The sequence below is a fragment of the Pagrus pagrus genome, assembly GCF_965226575.1.
Source record: "Pagrus pagrus genome assembly, chromosome: 16".
Classification (NCBI taxonomy): domain Eukaryota; kingdom Metazoa; phylum Chordata; class Actinopteri; order Spariformes; family Sparidae; genus Pagrus; species Pagrus pagrus.
This window is the reverse complement of record NC_140200.1, coordinates 24,010,087-24,030,369: the sequence shown is the minus strand read 5'-3', so window position 1 is coordinate 24,030,369 and position 20,283 is coordinate 24,010,087. Positions and strand designations below refer to the sequence as shown.

General features: G+C 41.2%; 1 protein-coding gene across 4 annotated transcripts in view; it reads left to right on the top strand.

The window, feature by feature from the left end:
* The window catches only part of cnih3 (cornichon family AMPA receptor auxiliary protein 3), a 94,337-nt gene that overhangs the window by 10,613 nt on the left and 63,441 nt on the right, over positions 1–20,283 (top strand). For all 4 annotated transcript variants that reach the window (XM_084377491.1, XM_084377492.1, XM_084377489.1 and 1 more), the window contains exon 2: positions 7,716–7,784. In XM_084377491.1, coding sequence (XP_084233617.1) covers positions 7,716–7,784 — 69 coding nt within the window. The remainder of the gene's footprint in view (positions 1–7,715; positions 7,785–20,283) is intronic.

Genomic DNA, 20,283 nt, shown 5'->3' with positions numbered 1-20,283 from the left:
CCTGCAGAGATCTCATTTTCCATGACTCATGTACACGAGACGTCTGTCTGATATAATAAGTCCAATTTATAGCTGCTGATTGTTTTTTCAGAATAAATGTGAACTAGTTTTATATTCTAACAGTAATCGTTATCAGAAAGTGTTTGGTCAGTAACCCATGTCACTTCTTTTCCACTGTCACTGTACACAAATCCAGAAGATTATATTTTGTGAGAATTTCACTAACTGCAGTGATTCAACTGCCTTTGGTGACCTCCAGTTTGTAGGTATGAAACAAAGATGAAACCTCAAAACATTGTTCCACTAACAGCCCGATAGGTTGAGGGAGCAAGTGCTGCTGGAATCAATGTTTCCATGGTAATCTAACCCCTGCCATTGATTTTGGGACAAACGGAAACATTGTCCTGCAGTAATGTCACCGCAGCACCTTTTCTTGGACCAATCAGAAGGTGTAGTCACCACCCTGTTTTAGTAAACAGATGCATATGTGTGAATATACTCATTTTCCCGATAACCATCACTGTAGCTGCACATGTGCTTATCATTTGGCTCCGGGGCCTTGCAGAAAGTCCTGACAGCTGAATCATGCTTACAGAACGCTGATTTAGACATTTTCAGGAAGGAAGAGATGTATTTCATTTGATCTTGTCACAGTACAGAGAAGGGTTAACTCCGCCAGAAGTGTTTATTAGCATCAGAGAAACTGCCTTCTCCAGCTCTCTACCCCTGCCAAGGTGTTCAGCGCAGATACAGGCCGACACTGACGAGAGCACGTCAGCGATTAAAACACAAGCCAGCTCCCAGCGCATGGACAGCCGATGACCTCTGGGAAGCATGCAGGAGAGGGGATATTTTAATGTTCTGTACAGACCTAGAAGGGTAAAACGGATCTATAATGTGCAGATAGAGACGCCTTATACACTCGGTGTGTTTTACAGGTTTAAAACACAAATGTAGCTCCACTTTTCAAAAACATCATGAACATGTGAAGAAGGAGTTCCTTCCCTGAGCGAGAACCCATGCATGTATATCCAAACTGTGCTGGACAGCCATTTTGGTTGCTTTTATGCTTACCTAACATTTTATCATTTAACATGCTGTTACTAAAAAAATAATCATGAGAAATTAAGACCAGTGCATGCTCACTAACACCAGACCTTTTCCCATTCTTGGTTAGCTCGGCCTTACATTTCACTCTCCGCCTGAGACGAGATGGAAATGTGATGCTCCTCGTGGGGAAATTGGGCAGCCTGTGTTGTAAACTTTGCATCGTGCCTGTTGGTTAATGCATAGGAACAGACTGATTGCATGAATTAAATCCAGCACTGTTCGGATGTCAATTGGCAGCTGCATATTAAACTTAGTGTTTGGCACCGGCTTCGTTGGGTTCTAAATTGTGCATCAGAGGTTGGTGAGGAATAGTTGTGCAGAAAATTAACCCTTAATGAGTGGGTTTAAAATCCCAATGAATAATTGAGACGGGACTTTGAATAATTAAAGTGGACCTTGTAGTCTTTCACATCAGAGTGGAGGTTCGTCTGATTGCTGTTGTGTTTTTTAATCTCGTTGTTTCCGTACGAATGCCCCGAAGCCTCCGTGGAGGGAAAAAGCGTGTTTTTGGTTGGTCAAAGCTGTAACCGACTGAAAGACAACGAAAATGAGCACAAATTTACATCCGCACATACAAATTAGGCTACATCTATCCCTCTGTTCTCTTCTTTTCCCTTGCACACACACACACACACACACACACACACACACACACACACAGCAAGGTGTCAATTCACTCGCAGCCACAGTCTGCATTGAAACACGCTGTTCATGCTGAACTCGGTGTGCCAAGAGAGAAGCAGAGGGTGCCAGAGTGTTTGCTGTTACTGCCAGCCAACCTTGACTTCAAAGCAGTCTGTTAAAGTGAACTTCCACATACAGAACAAAATAGAACTGCAATTATAAAAACAACCCATGGTTGTTGCCAGCAGCTCTACTTCAGGAATCACTCTCTGAGCATGTCACCAACTCCAGTTTTGGTCCTCTGGTTTGCAGCTCAGGGGCGAATGTTGCTTCTGATCATGACTGACCGAGCAGCCTGAGATCAAGGGGAGAGGAGTTCTATTTTAGGGTGGATTTCCCCTTAAATGATAATCCAATTTATTACAATGTGGCTCCTGCTTTTGTAGTTTTAGCCATCATCCCTGTTGGAAATAAAAACTTTGCACTTGCCAAATTAGTTGCTGGTTTTTGGGAATGTGGTGTCATTGGTAGAAAGACGTTTGACGGACATTTGTCAGATGATTGAACGGGATGTAAACAAATCTACACATTACGCAAACTTATGTGGAATAATCATTTTAAAAAGATATTCTTATCTAATTATATATAATGGATATATTGGACCAGAGTCGACAGACTAAGTTCATCTTTAAACTTATCATAAGCAGTTGGTTCAACTTTGCATAGTTGTGATCAGTTTTTCTGGGCAGCCTAAGACCTAAGGGTCTACCTGAGCTGCCCTCTGACCTGGCCACAGGCAGGGGCCCTGGTTTCTCCAATCAGAGCCAGGTAGACTTTTACTGAAGTTGCCACTCCATAAGGGTTCTTGAGTCACTCTTACTTGACCCCTTTCCTGAGACAATTCGCCAGTTTTCTTCCCAGGCCTGGCTTCAGGAGAGGGCTCCTGTTACCCTGATTCAAGCACAGTATCTTCAATCACGCATATAAGCTGGTGACATGATTTACCTCAGCAGGGTGGCTGGGCCAGTTCTCAGATATTCAGAAGGACCTTGGAGTCAAACTACTGTTTTTTCAAGTCAAAATCTCTTGGACACCTCCCTGTGGAGGCACTCTGGGCATGTCCAACTGAGAAGAGAACCCTGGGCAGAACCAGAACATGCTGTAGGCTTTAAGTACCTCTGGCCCATGAACGCCTCAGGGTGCTCCAGGAAGAGCTGTAGGACACAGCTAGTGAGAAGGTCTTTGATGGATGTATGAAGCAAATCACCGGAAATAAATGCTGGCAAGCTACATTTCTGCAAACCACTGACATGTTGAAACTTTACATTTCTTTATGTTGCAACTTGACAATTTTATGTTGTGACAATGCTATGCTTATGGCATGGCTACTTTTAGGTTCGGAAAAGATCTTAATTTCACCGTAATATCTGGTTTTGTCGCAACAAACACAACTGGAGATGTCCTCATGCGTCTCATCAAAGATTTTCTGAAACTATTTCCAAACATGGGTGGACATTTTTCTGTGGTCTTATCAAAAATATCCGTGGTGTCCCACGTGATTTACAGAAACGTTTACTGCCAACGTTCAACGTTCATTCTGGCCACTGGGCTGGGAGGGATGAATGAGGTGGTAGTCTTAAATCTGGAAAACAGTTTCAGCCTGTTTTATTATCTAACCGCTCTTTGTTCTGTTTTTTATCAAACTCCACTTACGGACATACTGATGTTTACACATCTCAACTATTACTTTGAATATTACCTCTTCATAAGTGAGAGAAATAACAGACAGAAAGAGCAAAAGAAGAGCCGTTGAAATAACTGAATGATCCTTTAAGCTTGACATCAACTCAGAACATCCAGTCTATAATGATCCTCTCATGCGGTGCACATAAGGATGTATAGGCGAGGTATTTCTACCCCACTTTTATCCGCGTCTCTGTGGAGGATTGTGTTTTTGTGCACGAAAACGTACAAGGCTTCACTGTATGCTTGGATTTATGCACCCAGGAAGACTGTGTGTGTGTGTGTGTGTGTTCCCATCGCCCATGAGGAACAGCCCGGGGGAGGCCAACACACTGTAACAGAGCGAGGCAATGAGCCAGGATCACTGTTGGGATCCATTGGGAAATAACATGTAAAGAGCTGCCTGTCAGTGCGGGGGCGAGCCCAGGGAAATAACCCGGGATTGGTGCGAACCTCTGCTGTCTCTCTGATGTTAATTCCGCATACTGGGCTAACACACACATTCGCATGTACAAAACTCACATGCCACCGCTTCCTCTGTTTCTTTCTCATATTGATCAAAATGTGTGGATAACATTTTCATACCACACAAACAGCAATTCAATTTTTAGCGCATACGCGGACAGATATTCTCACGCTGCTATCACATCTCCGAGTTCCCCCACGGTGCACACACCCTGGAGGCACACGGTGTAGCTCATATGCAGATACACTGACTGACACACTCTCTCATACACGCACACCGCCCTCCCGAGGCTCGACTAGTCAAGCAATGACATCTGCCTTTGTAGTGTGATTGCCTCAAATGCAACACATGCAACGCCAATGGAACTGTTGCGTAGTTTCTCTGCTGTTCATCATTACTTGGCGTTGTTACTAAGAGGTGCCCCACAGTGCAGCAGTGGGTGAGCGGGTGAGCAAATGGCACCATCCAATGGGGTTCTGGTTTCTGAGCCTCTCACATGCAAATGTTGTGCCTCTGGGCGGACTTGATCGAGCATTTTAACTGGAGCAAATCGTGTTAATGATGACGGGGATGAAGAGATGATTCTGAAACGGAGGGAGTGGGTAGATGATGCCTCCTTGTGAGAACAACATAGAGAAATCTCCAGCTACATAAAAGGTTCATGTCAAGGGCTGTGTTTTCCTTGTGAAGGAGGTTGAGACATGAAGTCAGGGTGCAATTATTTGGAAGAAACAAGTGATGAAGACAAGTGGAATGTATGATCATGGTGTTAAAGAATAAAGCTGTTGCTGTTGGATATTTTTTGTCACGTGAATAAAACAATCAAAAGACTGTGTTAGCTTCTCTCACAGTGCTTCCTGACTTCCATACTGTGTGTAGTACTTTGCCCAAAGAACATTGGTTCCCTCTAAACATGTAAATTTTAAAGAACAAGTAAGGCTCTCTTCAAAATAGCTGTGCAAATTGTGTTTAAAGGTGCTAGAGTATTTGTAAGAATACTGGCCACCTCTCATATTCATACTTAAAACAAACAGGGGGCAGTGTATCACCAGAGTAACCGCTAACTGCTGCTAACTGTAGTCGGCACTAGCTATTTAGCTCATTAGCTGTGCGGCTAATGATCAGGATTTTGAGCTCAGTGCACCTGTGAAGGGTTGGTGTTTACACAGCTAGCAAGGGAGATTTGGACCGGGACTGGCTGGAGCTAGCTGGCTAACTTCAGTAGACATCTGCAACACAATACCTATATGTCATATCCTCAAAACTGTAATACTCACACTCTGACCAAAACTTTTGTAAATTTGTGAATGTAGCTAATTCTAAAAGAGTTTTTTGTGTCTGAAGATGAACATTAAAGCTAATCCAACATGTTATTATTTACAGATGTCTCTCCTTACAGAGGACGCCATTGCTGTTGCGTTAGAAAATGGGGGGCTGCACTTGATAACTGTAGACACTAGCTGGCAGCCACGTGCTTGAATCCTGTTGATGACAGTAAAATTCTGATGGCAGGATTTTACTTTATATCCCGTTTGACCACAATGTGCTCAGCAATGGCAGAGTGGCGGTGTCCATATTTTGGCTGGTTGACTCCACAGGAAGCAGATGTATGTACAGTAGTCTACCGCTCTGTTAATATGACTGCTTTGGTTGATATTTAACTTTAACAGCTCTTCTGTGAAGTTAAATGAACTGAAGATGTGTAATGTTAAGTTACTGTTTGTACTTGCATAAGCCTACAAGTGAAACATACAGTCTGAGGTATATGTTTATGCCCAGCTGGAAGGCAGTGTGTAGATCACTGTTATTTAGCTGTGGCAGAGTGCAGTAACTTGTGATATCACTTTAACCAGTGGTGCAGGTATACAGCATATAACTACTTATTTTTCAGTTGGCATTGCATATACCCACTTCTTAATCCTCTCTGATGCCCATCATCATTGCATTGTTTGAGGGAACTATAGGTAAATGCATACTTGTGGACGCAACTGTCACTCATGCTTATTTAGCTCCTCAGGGATTTAAGCCGTTGTTTTGACAATCTAACCCATAACAACACATTAGTTGAGGTTGTAAGGACTATGGCTGTTGGTAGCTGTTGTTGATTTTGTTCAAATATGCCAAATTGTAATTTTATGGGTTATTGTTAAGACGATGGGGCTAAACTAGCTAATATGTGCTAATGGCAGCTGCCACTTGTTGCCATAGCAATGGTAAACATCACGTAACGTTATGCGCTGATGGTATGTGATCGCTACAGCATGTTGTCAATTCATATTTTTCTCATTTCACCTGGTATAAAAAAAAAAAACATCTGTTTTTTCTTCGTTTTTTGTTTTCCCAAAAGCTCACTCATCTCATACAGAAGGTTATATGCAGACTGTGCTCTCTTTGAAAAAGAGCCTGAGTCAGAGCAGGGAAAATGTGCAATAAGTTAACACAAGTTTTATTCAGTGTTGTCCATTGATTTATTATTTACCGCATTGATTTATTTGTTTGTGTCAATAGTGTCAATAAGTATCAATAAGTCAACACAAAGTTTTATTCAGTGTTGTCCATTGATTTATTTATTGACCGCTTTTATTTATTTATTTGCACATTCATTTTGAGCCTTGTTTTTCTCTGCTGCTGTTTGCATTTCACATAAGATGAAAATAGCCATACTGTAAGTGTTTTACAATGATTGTTCTACCTGGAGATGACGGACGAGCTCTCACAGTGACCCGTGTGTGTGTGCTGGGCTGGACAGCAGCTGCAGCAGGCATTTCTGGTGGTCACACTGTTAAGCTTTATTAGGCTACATTATAATTGGTTATTAATTATTATTGAGGATCATTTTAGATGTTGCTTACTGTTTATAGCCTATACTATTTACAACACCAAGATCTAGTTTGTAGGCTAACAAAACATAGGTTTGTCCAGCGGCAAACCCTAACTTTAGATAGTCCTGAGTAACAAACTGATATCAAACGAGGATTTTGATTCTGACACTCAGTAATCCGCTAATTGTTGCACTTTTACACCAACTCAGTCAGTGAGGAAATAAAACAACATGTCTGGTTCCAGTGGAAGGAGAGAAAAATAGCTTGGCACTGAAATATTACTCAAGGTGAAATTAGTAATGCATTTGATGAGGGCCATTTTCAGCTGTGGAATAATACAAATGTAGAGTATTTATAGCTGGTGGCAGGTGTGTGTGATTTTGTCTTGAGATGAACTGTGCCCATTTTCATTGCAATGAAGCAGCCTACTTATGCTAACAGTACGGCTCACTGATTGTTTTTTGGACAACAATGGAGGTCTGTTGTTCAAAATGTTTGTTTACAATAACTTATCACTTATCATGATGTTATTTCAAAGTGTATGTGAGCGGTGATTCGCTCTAGAGACAGTACCTGATCAAATACGTGTTACCAAGCAACCAAATCTGTTTGCACTAGGCTTGTAAAAGGCACCAAAACATAGTTTACTTTGTTTTACCATCGTTGTTTCACAGTTCTTAATCTTACATAGTCACAATATGATACATTACCTCATGGTCCGCTGACAGCTGATGCTCATACTGCTTTTGTCCACAGGGGGCACCAGAATCAACAAAAAAAAAGAAAGTTCCTTGTTGTAATTGTAACACCAATATTCATTTTATCAATCTTTTGTATTTTTTGTTTTTCATTTAACATACATGTGGAGATGCAGCCCTCAAAAACAGGAAGTTGTTGCCTGTGATGATGCGCTATAATAGTATATTGTCTTCTTTCCTTCTCCCTCACAGATAACAGCTTTCGATGAGCTCCAGGCTGATTTCAAGGTGCCGATCGACCAGGGCAATCCACTCCATGCGGTAGGCTTGCTCTCTCTACTCATTGTCATTCATACCAGACATTTTCTCTGGACATTCCTTTGGATTCCGACTGTTTATGCGTGGATTGAAACTGTTGGCACATATGGGAAACAATTTCAATCCCTTTGCTGAGGGGCAACAGACAGCACAGCACACTACAGTGGGAGATTCTGTCTCATCTCTCACTCTCTGTATCTCTGTCTCTCCCAGTCTACATTCCTCTACTTTCCCCTCCGCTCTCTTGCACCATTAATTTTAAATCAAGCTGCTGCCAACATACTAGTTTTGTCCGCCCTCCTCTCCTCACTTCCTGGCTCAAAAGCACTCCTATTATAGGGCTTCGGGCCAAAACATCAAGTATGAATGATTCATCTTTTACGCACAAACCCTTGAATCCAAATATAAATAAAATACAAGTGACAAGCTACAACCAAGGATAAACATGGAATCTACAGTTGGTTTCTTCCTGAAGACACCAGTCCTGATGCAAGCCATTTGTAACCTTCCACTGAGAGTAAACCATCTAAACCATCATGGCTAGGGCTAAGATTTTCAAATAGTCTAGACTCAGGCTGGGACAAAATACCAACTTTTTGGCTATCCATCTGCACAAACTATTGGCTACTCACTATAACAGGAATCCTCACTTGGCGCCACAATTCAGTTGGAAATCTGCCAAGGGAACCCTTAGATGTCCTTCGTTGGAGCTGCATCAGAGCTCCCACTGAGCATTTTTCAGGTTCATACTGTGGGAAATGGGCCATATAAGATCTAAAAAGACACTAGGATGTTCCAGATCGTGACTTTAATGTCTGGTAAATCATAGCTGTATGATATAGATAGAAAAAATAGGACTTCCCCTTATTTGCAGTGTATAATTCTACAAGGATATATGTGAAATGTGAAAAAAAAAAAATTATCTATAATATATACTGTATATGAACAATAATTTGTCATTAGGTCCCCTGGGAGTAAGTACGTACTGTATGTTACATGTCATACTTTATACTTCACTACATTTAAAAGGGAAATTTACTTTTTACTGCGCCTTACTGTACATGATAAATATATGATAAGCTTACACAAATTGTACATTGTTAAAGATGAGTGGCTCCAAACTGTTTTTTTTTGTTTTTTCTTGTAAGCCAAACTAAAAGATAAAATCAAATAATCAGGTTGCAGCTCATGTCATGTGTCAGATGTCTATGAACTGTAGTTTCACCCCTCTTCTAACATGGCTTCAGTTGAATAACTTTTAGAGGCCTAAAGAGGTTAAAGAATCTCATAGTTCACAAAATGACAGCGATTACAAAAACAACCAAAAAATGCACACAAAGTATGTATTGTACTGTATATAGCCATTTGGAAGATCTCGACCCACGGGATTAAAGTAGCTAAACTAGCTCCACCTCAACTAGCTACAACTGTAAAATGCTACTTACTTACATTGATGCACATTAACAATATCGTAATATGATGATATATTATCATTTTTTTCAACCAGTCAAGCACTTGTACTTTTCATACTAGAAGCACATTTTACTCCTTATATTTAACTTTGGCTCAAGCAGCAGTATGAATACAGAACTTTTACTTGCAACAGAGTATTTTTACATTGTTGTATTGTACTTTCACTTAAAGTAGAAATAGACCACTTTTCAGCTTCCCTCTGAGCGTTTATTGGTATTGCTGTTGGCACCACTATCACAGAAACAACATTAGCAACATGACTACCACTAGCAGCCTGACTACTGTCTAAAGCAAACAACAACCGTAAGAACCCAATTTGACCTAGAAACCCTGATATCAGTGCTATGAAAAGGCAGAGGAACACCTGGTTGCATTAATAAGTAGGCAGGTTTTCTCACTGAGTGATCTCGTAGAAAGAATGCTGGTTTTTAACCGTCTCATGTCTTGGTAGTTAGAGGAAACACATATGAACATCATGTGAATGCCCATCTGTTCACTCTTGTTTACCTCGGTTTCTATCACTCCTTTGCTTCCTCCATCAGCAGGGTTCTTTTTTTTTTTTCTTTGTCTTTGTCTAGCTTTTCCACAATTGTGCCTTCATTACCTGGGGAAAGCAAACCTCTAACTGTTTTGGTTTTGCAACGGTAGACGTGCTTCCTTTGTGTTGTAATTCAAACTTCACTTGTTTGGGAAAAATCCGGATCGGTTCATTTTTCTGCAGCTGTGCAGTCAGTATTTACTTCAGTTGAAGTTAAAGACAAAAAGTTTTCTGTTGCAAGTTTTAGAAAAAGATCTAAATATGAGCAGTGTAGACAAGAACTGGAGAAAATATAGATGTTTCTTGTGATTGTGAACTTAAATGTGGGAAGAACCTAAATCACACAGTGTGAGGGGACCTTCAGTGTCACCTTGAGGTGCCAACAGACTCAGTGTTTCTCACACCCACAGTAAGTGTTGACTTCACTTTATCCCTGATATTATTTAAAGTCTGTTTCAGGCTAATGCAGGGATTTAGGCTCTTACTGATACTGTGTATCCAGTTTGCTATTTAAAGAGGAACATTTATTTACTTCAGCTTACAGAATATTATGTTTTAACAATAGTCAATTCACAGGTTAATACACTGGATTATACATTTATCCTCAACTCTCCCAGGCTGTCTGGTAAACAAGTTGGACGTGCAGTGAATAAATAAATGGTGTTCTAGCAGCTCTGCCTTTATGTATTTTTACATGTAAATGTTACATAAAGGCATAAAGGTAATTTGACAAACTGTAAGTTGCTTTAAGCCTAGAACAGTCCAGCCCCCTCACCCCAATCTCATCTCCTTGTTCCTCTCAAAAGTCCTCACCGTGAAAAATCCGGCGAATACATTCTGCTCTGTCGCTCCTCAAAATTGCCACAGCAGCAATCAGGAGTAGTTGTGGAGAAAAATGTACATTAGCGCTGGCTAGCGTGGGGAAGCTGCCCCCGGTGAAGTTGTTTTAGGATGGATTCCAGCCCTCTAAATCCTTTTCCCTCGAGTCTTTTGGGCTTTTACTAACACAGTTGGCTCTTAATAATGCATGGTAGCATAGTACAGCACGAGCAGTTAGTTTGGAGGTGACTTTGACTTAAGAGCTCTGGACTGTATAGCTTCTCTGGAGTATTGACTTCCATACATCCTTGGGGATGAGTGGAAGAAAGACGTGCTAAAAAGTTGGAGAAGGAGACGGATTGAGGCAAAAAAATTGCAAACTGGGTGAATGAGGAGAGTTAGAGATGGAGGCAGACAGAAAGACATGGCTGAATGAGGATTTCTTCAGAGGCAAATGAAAAGAATTTTTCCGCTTGAAAGGCATTTTCAACACTCTGAAAACAGTGCATTAGACCAGATTTCCCTACTCAGTACCACTTTCATATTTTGTCATATTTGCATATTATTATGCAATGCAGAACATATCAAAGACACCAGCAGGGGAATGGGTACAAAAGGTTCCATCTAATTTTCTCTTCCTTTTCCTTTCTTCTCCCACTCTTCCATGTTACTTAAACTCATCCCTCCCCTTTTGCCTCCCGCTTCTTGCATGATATGCCTCACTGCTGCCCATTTCCAAATGAAAATGTGGCCTGAAAATGCATGATTTCTCTATAGGATACATTCATTCTCAAAGTTTTTATGACAGGTTCAACTTAATGTCTCGGTTCCCACAAGCCCTGAAAACCTCAGAGAGTTTGTGAATTTAGGAAAACTAATAACTATGGATAGAACTCCAAGTAGCTTAGATTTGGTCGCTTGTCGTTATAACTTCCAGGAGAGAGTCAGGGAGTGAGGGTGGAAGTCAGTGAACAAGAGTGAACATAACGTAAATAAAACTTTGAGTTGAGTCACATAAATAGATTTTCACCAACACTTGTGCATGTTTAACATTTAAGACTTCCATGAACCAATGCTACTTACATCCTGTGTTTTGATTGGGTGACCCCAAACAACAGAAATGACATACTGTGCATTTATCATGCTTATTTTCTTTCCTAAAGAAAGTACCAATATATATTTCAGAAGGGCTAATATCTACAGATTCTATCGGCCAGTCACTGTCTCTTTTGAAGTTTCTGCTACTTACAGTGCTGAGTAGCCTACCGTGCTCTGTCCCCATAGCCATGAATGCGTCCACATGCTAACTACCCAGTCAGAAATTGTGTCCTGCGTGCCCTAGTGGTTTCTCAGTGAGGACTTATGTGACTGCACAAGACATAAAAATATACAACATATATGCAAGGTTATAAGACTAATTTATTTATCCTAAAACAACAAAACAAAACAAAATTGAGTCTGAGGCCTTTGTAGCTACATCACAGAAAGAAGAAGACTGAATGCTTTGGTCAACAAACAGCACTCTGATGTTATTTTCAAGGGGTGTGAGAACTGAGTGGAGGGCAGTGGATATGGCATCCTCTGGATTGTTTGGTTCTGAGAGCATGCTGGCGAGGTTGGATAGGATGAAGGACTATTCAATCTGCAAGGATGCAGATAGATTAACTTGAACAAGAACATACATACACATACAACCACATGGAACATTCAGTTCTGGTTCTGTGTTAAGTAACCTACTTGTAACTTTATTACATTTCACATTGTGCCGGCAGTTAAATTTCAGTCGCATCGTTTCACTCAAGTGACATCTTGTTCTGAATAAAATGTGAAACCGTCAGCCTCAATTTTTCCATCTCCTCCCTGCCTTTCTAATCCAGCAGGTTGATGGCTTCAGCCTGAATACAGTAACCAGCCACATTTCTTCTTCCCACTCTCATGTCACACACTACCAGAAGTGATCTATATGACCTGTCTCTCACTGGTTGTGGCATTATGTCTCCCACCCAGCTTTCCTTCCTTCCCCTCTTTCTGTCGCCATCTCTCTTTCTTGAAACCAGGCAGTCTAATTAGCAGTTTCTGACAGCTTGCTCCCTCGGGGAGGAACCTCACATTGTGTGGACCCTTCACACTCACACTCACACTCACACACACACACACACACACACACACACACACACACACACATAGATGCAATCTCTCCTTTCTTTCTGTCAAATTTGCATTAAACTATGTAAAACTTTCTTAACTTTCTTTCTTTCTCTCTTTCCATGCACGCATACACATGCACACACCACACACACACACACACACTACATTGGCAAGTTTTAGTGTGACAGTGTAGAGGAAATAATGCAGTATAGGGGATAATGTCACAGAACATGGAGAGTTGTTCTTGTCCTCAAAAATGTAGTTGATTTGAAGTAAAAGAAAAGTAGGGCTGCTGTTGCTGGAGGAGCTGATGCTCTGGTTGTTGATGTTCCAAAAGCCCTTTGATAGTTTGATAGTTCTTTCATTTAATGGATGCGTTTCGATGTGTACTACATTCATGTGTGTGATTGCCTGCTTGTTGGAAATCATTTTACTTTGAGGTATTAAATCACCACTTTAACTACATTTTTGTATGATGATACAGATGTTTGTCCTTTCATATGACGTGTTTTTCTCTTGCGTTACTGCAGTGGCGCCGTGGTGGTAAAACGGGGGGCTGCAATTGATAACTGTAGACTGCTTCGGCTGATATTTAACTTTTTACAGCTTTTCTGTGAACTATGTTAAAATAAACTAAACATGTGTAACGTTAAGTTACTGTTTGTACTTGCACAAGCCTATATTATTGTATTATTATATTGTATTTTATTTTCACGGTGGCATACACCAAAGAGGTGCCCAGCCCTCATGGGCTTACAAGACACACCATAAGAAATAAAGAACAATAAACAAAAGAACATCACCACATACATTAATCAGGGATCAACAGTCATCAGAAAGCAAAATCCACAATCAAACATAAAGCGCACCCATGCGCTGTTGGTAAGCATTCAACACATATTGAGCTAAATATAACACTTTTTCACTGAACAGGTATGTTAGTCTACAGTCATCAGACACAGAAAACAAATCAGGACATTCCGCGGTCATTTTAAGAAAGAGCTTATGTCTACATTTATGGTAGAAAAGGACAGTAAAACAAAAAATGCATTTCATTTTCCACCTCTCTCAGGTCACACAGGTGACACTTTCTATTCTCCTCTGGGATTGAATGGAAACGTCCCGTTTCAACCGCCAGAGGCAAGATACCACATCTCAGCTGGGCACAGACAGACCTCTGCGCTCTGGTTAGGTTAAGGGTGACATAAGGCTCCGGTTGGTAAACAGACTTTATCAAGCTATACACTCTTAGTTTGGGTTTGTGCAGAATTTCTTCTGCCCAATTTTGTTTATATTTTTCAAATAATATTATCTTAATTTGTCTAACATTACAAGATAGTTTATTTCTATATATATATTGAAGACCTGCTTCATCAAATATTTTAATAAGTTCCCTTGTCCAACGACAGTTTTTTGAAAGGTTCCACAAAAAAATTTGTTTGACAAGTCTGTTGTCGGGCATATTAATGAGTCTGTCCCATAGTCGCACCATGTCACCCTTAATCCGCACTTCGCATGGTTCCCATCCCATATCGCCACATACTGCGAGTTTGGGGGCCATTTTGTGTGCACCAAGGAAGCAACGCATAGCTCTGTTTTGAACTGTATTACATTTTGTTAAATTACAATAGCCCCAAATCCCTGCACTATAGTCTAAGACTGGACAGACACAAGAATTATACAACTGTGTATAAGTTTCATACCCAAGTTCCCTACACAGCTTGACCTTGTTAAGGACAGCTCCCAGTGCTCTGCCTGCAGAGTCTGATAGAACTTTATCCTTTTTCAAAGGTAAGATGGGCATCTTGAAACATTCTGAGGTGTTTACGCCCAGCTGGAAGGCAGTGTGGAGATCACTGTTAATTAGCTGTGGCAGAGTGCAGTAAACCCAGATTAACTTGTGATATCACTTTAACCAGTGGTGCAGGTATACAGCATATAACTACTTATTTTTCAGTCTGCATTATACCCACTTCTTAATCCCCTCTGATGCCCATCTTCGTTGCATTGTTTGAGGGAACTATAGGTAAACTGCATACTGGATGCAACTGTAACTCATGCTAATGTAGCTCCTCAGGGATTTCAGCTGTTAGTTTTCTAATTTTGACAATCTAACCTGTGACAACACATTAGGTAAGGTTGTAAGGACTATGGCTGTTGGTAGCTGTTGTTGATTTTGTTCAAATGCACCAGTCTGACCTCACCCTCGCAGATCGACTTACTTATGTAATTATATAAAATCAGCTGGATAACATAAAAGTCCCCCCCTCCTTTTCTGTCGTGTCGCGGCACCTTTAACACTGCGGCAATGGCGTCCTCTGAAAAGGAGAAACATCTGTAACTGGTGATCTTTTAAGTAAAACAAACTTTTCTTATTACTATGTCTCCGTTTAATGTTGTTAATAAACTACAACTGACAGTTTCTGTCAGTTAACCCAATTGAAATGGCACATTCTTTTCAGCTGACACTTCCTGCTCAATCTTGACTTTTATTCAAACTGATACTCCAACTCTCAGCACCCCAACTTAACTGCTTCTCTCTGTCTCTCTCTCCTTCTCTTTCTCTCTCCCTCTCTCTCCCTTCAGTATTTTTTAAATGACTTCACTTCACTACAACTTCATCTAGCAGTATTTGTATTGTTTCAGATGTTTAACTGCCTTATTTCACCTGTAAATATATACATCTAGATATCAACTTTACTTGAAAGACTGTACAGGCCAAATGCGGCAGAAGTGCCTGTACCTTTTTAGTTTAAATATTCATGCAACAGAAGTTGATAAGATAGGCTCAGAGCTTTTGAAATCTACTGTAAAACAGTGTTCCTTTTGTAGCACATTGTAAAAGACGGGGGGATAAAATCTGCAGTCCTCGTTCGTTGCAAAAGTGCTTTCTAAAGTTTGTCTGAAGCTAATACGAGGCAACAGCACTGTCAGTTAGAGTGGGTATCTTTGTCCTAGCAGTCTCTTTAAGGTTTGTTTTTCTGTCCCGGCAACAAACCAACACAACCCAGAATGTATCCCAGTGGAAACACAGAAAGGTAATTACATACCAGTGTTCATTACTTCACGAGATACCTACCTCATATTCAGTCCAACAGATGGACTGAGTTTGAACATGGAGTTTGTCCTCCATCTCAAATATCAACACGTTCTCAAGCCCAAGTTGTCAAATAGGCCAGCTCGGTCAGTGGCCTTAAGCTTCAAACTATGACACTCTACCTGCCCTTCTAGTGTCAGTTTTTGATGTGAAGGGCTCCAAGGTCAACTTGGCAATAATACGTCATATGCTACGTCCAGTTACACTTTCAAAATAAAGCTTACTGACAAACAATTTACATATTATGACATATTACGACTTTTGGACTGTTATTTACATTTGCGACCATTTAAGGCACCAAACTACTTGCCCAAAGCATGCCAAAATGTCATGCTTTGGGTTTAAATGACTACAATCAGTCACATAACTTGCATAAGTGACATAACTCACATCATAAATGATACATGTCATTTACGCATATTAATTACTTTTGTAAAATTACTTTTGAAAATGACTTTTGGTCACTAATGGGATGTGAACCCTGGTCTCTGGAGAGGAAATCCACTTTATGACCCATATAAACCCCCCAATTTGGACTGTTCTTTTTTATAGTAGTGCACTAGAGGGGTGCTTCAAGAAGCGATGCTCGAGGGGTACCTACAGTGTCAAACTTAGAAGAGTAGGGCCACTGCTCAGGTTGCTGCATTTAACACGCTGGAAGTGAGAACGGGCTGAATATATCATCTTTATGACCAGCGTGCGCAGAGGGAATGATTACAAAGACCAATAACTCCTTCAATGTACATATTGTATGTGAGTTTTGAATTAAGATAAAGAAGAAGATTTAAGAAAAATTCTGAACCCTTCAAGAAGAAGTTTGAATGGTTAGTGTCTCTTCACAGCGCCAAAGAGTGTCAAATGAGTCATCTATTGTATTGTTTGGTAGCTGGATCCAAGGTCCACTTTTATTTAACCTCCTTAGTCGCGGAATAAATGGAACTTGGATGAGGACTGTTTTCAAGACAGTTATGCAACATTAGTTGATGGTACAGTTACTTGTTTTGAATAAACTGTGGAAATTGTATGTCCCATCACTGTAACCAAGCTTGACAGTAAGCTTGCTAGCTTGGTCAAGCTTATAGAACGGGGTCTCCATGTTGAGTCACATGATGTACTATCCTGAGGACAAAATACTGAGCAGTAAATAGCCCAGTGCAGAAAAATTACAATAAAAGCTCTGAGTGTGTGATGACTAGGTATATTCCTGGGCCGCTTCGGCATAAGCAAAGTCCTTTTAGGCAAGTCTTTCCACTGAGAAGCTATCTTGACAACATCCTTGGGCAGTTATTTCAGGCTAACAAGACCAGACCCTATCTAACTGAATGGGGAGAGAGACAGAACTCCACTTTGAATGGTCACAGGGACATAACAACTATATGTATAGAATTACCAGGTAAAAATGATAACAATGGCTTAAATGGCTCAATCCAGAGTGCCGTGACATGAGGCCGAGCTCATCCCACCACAAAAATTAAATAAAGAGTTTAATGTCTAATGTTTAAATAACCTCACCTTTCCTGGTAATCCTGTGCATTAGCTCGATATCCTCCTCTTCCATGCTTATTAGAAGTCAGTCTGCACCCACACCCACACGATTTACTGATCTGTCTCTCCCTGTTCGGCTGTTATAAAAGCAGACGTTTGGCTTTTGGGGGGAAGGGTCTGGATACCATATGTCTTATAAAACCACCATCTCTGGCGTTACAGACTGTTCTATTCAAAATACCTCAGGTGGTCTCTGACAGTAGCCTAGTGCACCAGGTTAGCTCCAGAAGCAGTCACTACATCAAGCTCCCAGCACTACCTGTTTCATGAGGACGTGTTAATTCGCTTTTTCTCCTGAGATGAGGTGCCAACAAACTGTGAAAAACACACTTGCGTTTACGTCCGCACACACACGGTAATGCGTCTAAATACTCCATTCTACACACTATAAAGCACCTGCTTTCTGTGTCATGATTTCACACATTTTACTCCCTCACATGCAGACACGCACAAACACACATGTACTGTGATGGGAATATATTTCAGTTTTCCTTTTTTTTTTGTTTCCCTCATGCTCGTGGGTGGATCCACACTTAGACCGCTTTTCCACCAAAATTAGCGGGTCTACACAGGTCAACCAGCTAAAAATCACCTGTTGACCCCATTCCCACTTCCTGCAGGCGAGGCAGCCCGTCTTCCCGCATTTTGACAGTGCCTCCAACAGTGTCCAGTAATAAAATGTCCTTGAAAAGACCCCATCCCCCATCCTTCCTTATTTACGCGCCACCACCGGATGTTGATAACGCATCATCACTTCACACGGCAGAATTAACTGTGTTCACCCAGGTCTTACGTTCAGATCAAAGCCGAGCCGAGGTGATAAAAAACCTTTGCCTACTGCAGGGTCAACTGACCCGGGTGTAAATGCAGAGTTTACACATTCCCTGATCTTAGCCTGATCTTAGTAGGTTTAAGTGGGATTTTTGACCAGTGGAAAAGGGGCATTACAGGACATATTCACATGTGCGCACTGTCTTATAATGAAAGGATACAGCTGTAGCCAGGAGCACTGATAATATCATCAGAGTCTGGAATCAGAGTGATAACTGAGGGAGGAGATGAAGGATAGAGAGTCTGGTTCAAATGTTTTATGAATGTAAATCCAGGAGCCTTTTCATTATCATACCACATAGGACACCAGCACAAGTGATGACAGCTTCTGCAGCGTCGTCACACCATTTAAACGCTCGCCTCCACCCCTCACCCGCCCGTATCACTCCATCTCCCTCACTGCTCCACGCCTGTCTCCCCCGCTTAAGTTCAAGCTTTACTTGAGTCAAAGGGGGGAAATTTTATTTCACAGCATTTAAACACACTTTGCACAGGTGGAACATTAACATCATGACCACCCTCTTCCACTTCATCTTTAGGGAGTTCATTGTCCAATCATGCTTACACGATTCCACTTCCTGTAAATGAGAATTTGCTCTTAATTGGTCTGCCTGGTTTAATACAGGTCAATTTAAAACCACCAGCCCGCCCTCCACCCTCCATCCTCCACCTCCCCTCCCTTCCTCCGACTCTTGTTTATACTTCCGCACAGCCCTCGCTTGTCAAGCCAATTCGCGCTGAGTAACATTTCAAAGAGGCATCAGCCTAATTGCTTGCTAATGAGTAGACAGTTGCGGGTGTGTGAGCACACGTACACCGACGAACACACACACACACAGAATGCAAGTTTGAGTGGAATATATTTGCGTGTCCTCGCTCAACCCGGCAGGAGATGAAGGGCGAGGGGAGATGGTGCCGTGCAGGAGCGGATTGCTCCGGTCCTTGATGAGGTGTGCAGTCTCAACCAGAAATAGACATTAGCAGTGGAGATAATTGGCCATCAGACTGGGGCTGCATGGCTGTTGTGGTGTTTGTATATATATGTATATATAGATGTGGGTTTACAGTATGTGTGTGAGGTCATATGGAGGACAGACAGAGGACGAAAATTCTGCAATTTCAAGAACATGAAGGACTTCCTGTACACACAGCAGAAATCTGTAATCCACCACCATGAATACAAATTCTTACCCCGTCCACACTTTTCCGCCGTTCCTCCTCCCAATCATGGATTCCCTTTTCCTGCCTGTCATGCCGCTGCCGTACATCGCACTTCAAAGTCAAACTTTCTTCAGCTGAAATGGCTTCTTCTTGCACTTTGAAACATTTGAAATAATGAAAAGCTGAATGCAGCGCAATATATTTTTATGCATTTTTTTTCCCACGCTTCCTTCCATGTGAAATGAGGTAGAATCCCACGAGGCATTTCGGGGGAGATGAGAGTAGGAGTCGGGATTCTTTAGTCGGCAAGCCTCAACACACACACACACACACACACACACACACAGATACACACAGACTCAAGAAATGATTAATAAAACAGTACTGATACAGTGGTCACCCTCATTTTCATACTACCTTTCACATATTTCCTCCTCTCTCTCCGTCTCTCTCCATTGTTACAGTGGTGTTGGCACAGACTTGTGTGCAGCCTCCAACCCAGGAACCTCTGCTTTCATTATTTAGAGCACAAGCATAAATTAAACATTTTCAAAGAGAAACCTCTGTAGCTGTCTGCTCCTCTTAAAAATAGTAATCAAATATGTATGTTTACACCTTCATCTATGTATATTTTAGAAAATGATATAAAGTCCTTCAAACACATCAAACAGCAAGTTTTAGAACAAAACCACTACCATTGACACGAGGGGTAGAATAACATTTTTGTGGAGTATTATTATTATTATATCTCTTCTTCTGAGCCAGCAGTAACATATTATCAACTTATACATCTGTGTCTGCAGGATGTGTGTGGTAAATAGGGAAATGTTTGCTAACACATTGGCCATATCAGAGGAACATTAGAAAGCTGTCTTTGGTCACCTGATGAA